The 6,080-nt window shown below is 43.4% G+C and overlaps 1 protein-coding gene across 1 annotated transcript in view; it reads left to right on the plus strand.

The window, feature by feature from the left end:
* The window catches only part of LOC109917222 (coagulation factor VII-like), a 24,862-nt gene extending 19,252 nt beyond the window's left edge, over positions 1 to 5,610 (plus strand). Inside the window, exons 7-8 of the mRNA XM_048605150.1 lie at positions 2,804 to 2,924; positions 4,811 to 5,610. Of these exons, the coding sequence (XP_048461107.1) occupies positions 2,804 to 2,924; positions 4,811 to 5,358 (669 nt within the window). The 3' untranslated portion in view covers positions 5,359 to 5,610. The remainder of the gene's footprint in view (positions 1 to 2,803; positions 2,925 to 4,810) is intronic.
* Positions 5,611 to 6,080: the final 470 nt, after the last annotated feature.

Below are 6,080 nucleotides of genomic sequence, written 5' to 3' on the forward strand. Positions count from 1 at the left end.
AGTGAAGGCATTAATGAGTCACTTTCTGGTTGGCAAGACATAACAAGTGAGCATCGCTGGCTGGGCCCAGCATTTATTGCCTGTCCCTAGTTGCCCTTGAGAAGGTGATGGTAAGCTGCCTTTTTGAACTGCTGCAGACAATGTGCTTGTAGGTACCTCCATGATGCCCTTAGGGAGGGAATTCCAGGATTTTGACCCAGCAACAGTGAAGGAACGGCGATATATTTCCAAGTCAGGATGGTGAGTTGGTTGGAGGGGAACTTGCAGGGGGTGGTGTTCCCATGTATCTGCTGCCCTTGTTCTTCTCTATGGAACTGGCCGTGCGTCTGGAAAGTGCTTTATGAGGATCTTGGAGATGGTGCACACTGCTGCTACTGAGTGTCAATGGTGGAGGTTACTAGGAGTAGATTCGAATACAGAGTATGGGTTGCAATCAGATCAGCCTTGGCTTTACTGAACAGTGAGCAGCTTTAATGCACTGAATGGCTCCTAGCTTCAATATTCATGTCCAATTGTCAGAGTTGAGTGCTTCAGGAGGTGAGGCAGAGGTGTTTGGTAGCTTTATCCTAGGAATTGATTTTTTTTCATTCATTCACAGGATGAGGGTGTCGCTGGCCAGGCAGCATTTATTGCCCATCCCGCAGTTAAGAGTCAGCCACATTGCTGTGGGTCTGGAGTCACATGTAGGCCAGACCAGGTAAGGATGGCAGTTTCCTTCCTTGAAGGACATTAGTGACACAGGTGGGTTTTGCCTCACAATTGACAATGGATTCATGGACATCATTAGATGCTTAATTCCATATATTTATTGAACTCAAATGCCACCACCTGCCGTGGCGGGATTCGACCCAGGTCCCCAGAATATTATCGGGGCCTCTGGATTAACAGTCCAGCGATAATACCACTAGGCCATTGCCTCCCCTTGTTCAGCTGCAGGAGAAGAGGCTGATCAGTTGATGAGTATCTGGTAAATGAGTAGGGCTTATGTTATTTCTAAGGCTCATAATAATATCTTTTGAGTGAGAGGTCAGGAGGAGAAGATAAAAATTGTGGATCGAGAGGTCAAGCAACAGTGAGATCAGTGGCAGAGAGATGTCGTGGAACTTAGTGTGACACAAGTGCAGGAAATGTAGCTGATTGGTGAGTAGGATTAGTGAGCATTTCTAATCTTTGAAGAACGGAAAGGTATTTAGTTTGTGTTTAGGTTTCAAATCTTCTTTCTCTCTTTTTCTCAAAAATAGCTTGTTAAGTGTGACCTTAAAACTAGTATTAAAAAATTAGTTATGATACTGATGGCAGGATGATGTATTGTAGCTGTAGCATGTGGGAGCTGCTGGAGACCAAAGAGAACAAGGCTATTCTGGACCTCATCAAGTGCAATAAAGCAGTTTTGATAAATGATCTCAGAGGGAAGGCAATAGCCTAGTGGTATTATCGCTGGACTGTTAATCCAGAGACCCAGATAATGTTCTGGGGACCCAGGTCGAATCCCACCATGGAAGATAGTGGAATTTGAATTCAATAAATATCTGGAATTAAGAATCTAATGATGACCATGAATCCATTGTCGAAGGTTAGAAAAACCTATCTGATTCACTAATGTCCTTTAGGGAAGGAAACTGCCATCCTTACCTGGTCTGGCCTACATGTGACTCCAGACCCACAGCAATGTGGTTGACTCTTAACTGCCCTCTGGGCAATTAGGAATGAGTAATAAATGCTGCCTAGCCAACGACACCCTCATCTCATGAATAAATAAAAAAAACTGTAGTGAACAGTGACCATAATGTGGTAAGATCTTAAGAGTGTCAGTTGTCCATTTAAACAGAGATGAGGAAGGTTTTTTTTTCTCTCTCAGTGGGTACTTTCTGTGGAATTCTTTACAGCAAAGTGTTGTTGAGGCTGGGTCACTGAGTATATTCAAGGCTGAGATAGAATCATCAGGGGAAAGGACTATGGGCGAAAATGTAGGAAAGTGGAGTTAATAATTATCAGATCAGCCATGATTTCATTGCACGATGGAGCAGAATTAATGGGCTGAATGGCCTCCTTCTGCTCCTATATCTTCTTGTCTTCTGGTGTTTTGTGTCGGGAACGTACCCTAATTCCTTCAAAGGGTTAATGTTGTTACAGGTTTGACAGGTTGAAGTGACTCCAGTTTGAATAAGAGATAGTAGGAACTGCAGATGCTGGAGAATCTGAGATAACAAGGTGCAGAGCTGGATGAACACAGCAGGCCAAGCAGCATCAGAGGAGCAGAGAGGCTGAAGTTTCGGGCCTAGACCCTGTCAGCCTTCCAGTTTGAATAAAGCTGTTTATGATTATGCGGCTGGAGATAACTGGGCAGGACATCACAAACAGAATGAATGTTGTCCTTATAGAGTCCTGCATTATTCCACTGTGCATAGAGAACTCTAGGTGGCGGGCACTATGTTTGTTGATCCAGCAGTGGAAGGCGTAGAGCAGGAAATCTCTGACAAAAGCACCAGTTCCCCATCCCACTGGCTGTTTGACCTACTCAGTTCTTGTGGTGTTCTCTGTTTTTGTTTCAGCTTTCCACCACCTGCAGCACTTTGCTGTCGTTGAGCAAGACAGCTGCTTGTTTCATTGGATAAGATATTTGTTCTTGTTGCTGGGAGTCTGTATCGAAACAAATCCTGCTGATGAAATTCTGAAGAAGGGTCACTGGACCCAAAACATTAACTCTGCTTTCTCTCCAAAAATGCTACCAGACCTGCTGAGCTTTTCCAGCAATTTTGCACCAGCTGACCAAGTGATGATGTTTCTCTGTTTCTTGTTGAAGGCCTTGTTACTGGATGATTCTAAGAAGGAGGGGTTCTGTGGTGGAACCATCTTGAGTGAAAAGTGGGTGATTACAGCTGCACATTGTTTTTATTACCCTGTGACATTTCGGGTTGTCGTTGGTAAGTAACAAGTGAAGGAGGTTGTTTTCACATTTAGCATCACAGAGAGAGAACTTGTAAAAAGCACCAGTTCCTTTGTACAGCTGCACTTCATTTGGGAGAGTATGTGCCTGTGTGTGTAAATGTGTGTGTGAGTATAAATGTGTGTAAGTGTGTGTATGTGTGTGTGTAAGTGTGCGTGTGTGTGTGTGTGTATGTGTATGTGTGTGACTATGTGTGTGTGTTTGTACAAGTGTGAGTGTCTATATGTGTGCGCGTGTCTGTGTGTGCATGAGTGTGTGACTATGTGTGTCTGAGTGTGTGTCTGAGATAATTTGAGTGTGTGTGTGAACGTGTGAGTGTATGCGTGTGTGTGTGTGCGCGTTTGTGACTATCAGTGTATGTTTATGTGTGTGTGTGTATGTATGTGTCAAACTTACACAAGAGGAATTCCACAAGAGTGAGCTACAAATTCCCCATGATCAATTACACTTGATTACAGTTAAACATTTTTAACAAGCTCAGGTCCTACTTTCCCCAAAATGGACCCAGTAATCCAGGAATCTGATGATCTGAAGAAGAGTCACTGGACTCGAAAAGTTAACTCTGCTTCCTTCCACAGACTACATTGGGGAAACGAAGCATAGACTGAGTGACCACTTCGCAGAACATCTATGCTCTGCCCACAAAAAAGACCCTGAGCTACCTGTTGCCTGCCACTTTAACACACCACCCTGCTCCCTGACCAACATCTCTGTCTCTGGGTTGGTGCAGTGTTCCAGCGAAACTCAGCACAAGCTGGAGGAATAACACCTCATTTTCCACTTGGGGACCCTACAGCCCTCCGTACTCAATATTGAGTTCAATAATTTTAGGGCCTAAACTCTCCCAAGTCCCAGCCCCTACCCCACACACCAGACTTTGCTATCACATAGCCTGCCACTACACACCCCCTGTTGTTAGTCACTAACAGTCTCCATTAACAGTCATTCACCCTCGCAGCCTGATCATTATCAACTCCTTTATCTATCCAACTGTTCTTCTCTCTCTTTGGGCTCTATCCCTGCCTATTAATTACTCCTTACCCCTCATCCCCACCCTATTTTCTGCATATAAACTGACATTTTCCTTGCTACTATCAGTTCTGAGGAATGGTCACCGGACCTGAAACATTAAGTCTGATTTTTTTCTTCACAGATGCTGCCACACCTGCTGAGCTTTTCCAGCAACTTCTGTTTTTGTTTCTGATTTACAGCATCCACAGTTCTTTTGGTTTTTAGAAGCTCAAACCTGTTTTATCTCTCACTGACTTTTATCTATTTGCTCTTACTGTGGGTATTTTCAGAGCAACCTGTTTGGAGATGTTGTGATATATCTCTGGAGCTGGTGGGACTTTTTTTTATTCACACTTGGAACTTGGGCATTACTGGCTGCTCAGAATTTTATTGCCTGTTCCTAGTTGCCCCTTGAGAAGGTGGTGGTGAGCTGCCTTCTTGAACCGCTGCAGTCCTCCTGCTGTAAGTTGACACAAAATGCCTTTAGGGAGGGAATTCCCAGGCCACCAAGCCAGGTCTCCTGGCCCAGAAGTAGGATTACTACCACTGTCCCTAAACCAATTAACTCACCATTCTCCCATCCTGGATGGTTGGCAGGATTTGAACCTGGTTCCTTGGAATATCACCTGGGTTTCTGGATTAATAGACTAGCGATAAGACGACTGGGCTGTCACTTCTGAGATAGCAAGAACTGCCAATGCTGGAATCAGAGATAACACAGTGTGGAGCTGGAGGAACACAGCAGGCCAGGCAGCATGATGCTGTGTTCCTGCAGCTCCACAATGTGTTATCTATAGGCTGTCACTTCTCCTTTGCAGCTATTGTACGTTTTTACTTTTTCCTTCGCAACAGGTGAGCACAACGTTGACAAAATTGAACAGACGGAGATGTACCACGAGGTGGAGAAAGTGGTGATGTATCCAACATACAATTCCAGTCGGAGCCGGTATGACCACGACATTGCATTAATCCTGCTGAAAACACCGATACAGTTCAATAGCTTGGTCATCCCCATCTGTGTCCCTGAGAAACGCTTTGCCGAAAAGGTGTTAATGTCACAAGCTTATGGGATGGTTAGCGGCTGGGGCCAGCTCGCTGACAAGGGACCCACTGCAGTACTACTTCAGAAAATCGACATCCCTTATGTCGATCGCAGTAAATGCAAAGACTCCAGTAAATACAGCGTCACTGGGAACATGTTCTGTGCCGGATACCCAGATGGAAGTAAAGATGCATGTCACGGAGACAGTGGGGGTCCTCATGTCACAAACTACAAAAATACATGGTTTTTAACAGGCATTGTTAGCTGGGGTGATGGTTGTGCAGTTTCTGGAAGATACGGCTTTTACACCAGAGTATCACGGTATTACAGTTGGATTAAAAACACAATCGGGTACTGAATGAAGTGGAACAGGACAGTGTTAAGAGCATGCAGATTCGGTAAGTGGGAGCTTTCCAAATAGAATATATATATACCAGACATATAAAAGTTTCTTACTGACAGGAGAATGTGTGAAACCTGCAGCTTGGAACAAAATAATACATTAAATCTTTGGAGTTGCTTACAAGCATTTATCAATCAGTTTTTAGAACTAAGCTTCGAACTTAACTCAGGGCTGTTCTTTGCTAATAAATGGAATTTCTGCCTACAATATCCTTGTGCTTTCAATTTTTCAACTCACTTCTCAATCATTTAAGGGATATTCCAGAAAGTGCAGAATAGATACATTCCAACAAATGAGAGAAATTCTAAAGGAAGGATCTGCCATTGTGCTTAACAAAAAAGGCCAAAGCTAGTTTCAGACTCAGAGATAAGACATATAATTCCACAAGGATAAGTGGCGATAAGTGGCAAGTCAGAAGGGTAGACAGAATGTAAAAAAAAATTAGCAAAGAATTAGTAAAAGATTAAAAAGGAGGGGAAAATTAGAGTATGAGAGAAAATTAACCAAGTATGTAAATAAAGGGCAGAAAAAGGTTTTTTCAGATGTTTAAAAAAGAAAAGTTAAAAAGTGTCAGTTTGACAGAAGGTAATTCTGGGAAATTTGTAATGCCGGATAAAGAGAAAGCAGACAAATTGAATAAAGATAGTAGGAACTGCAGATGCTGGAGAATCTGAGAT

This window comes from Rhincodon typus, chromosome 14 (genome assembly GCF_021869965.1).
Source record: "Rhincodon typus isolate 14 chromosome 14, sRhiTyp1.1, whole genome shotgun sequence".
Taxonomy (NCBI): Eukaryota; Metazoa; Chordata; class Chondrichthyes; order Orectolobiformes; family Rhincodontidae; genus Rhincodon; species Rhincodon typus.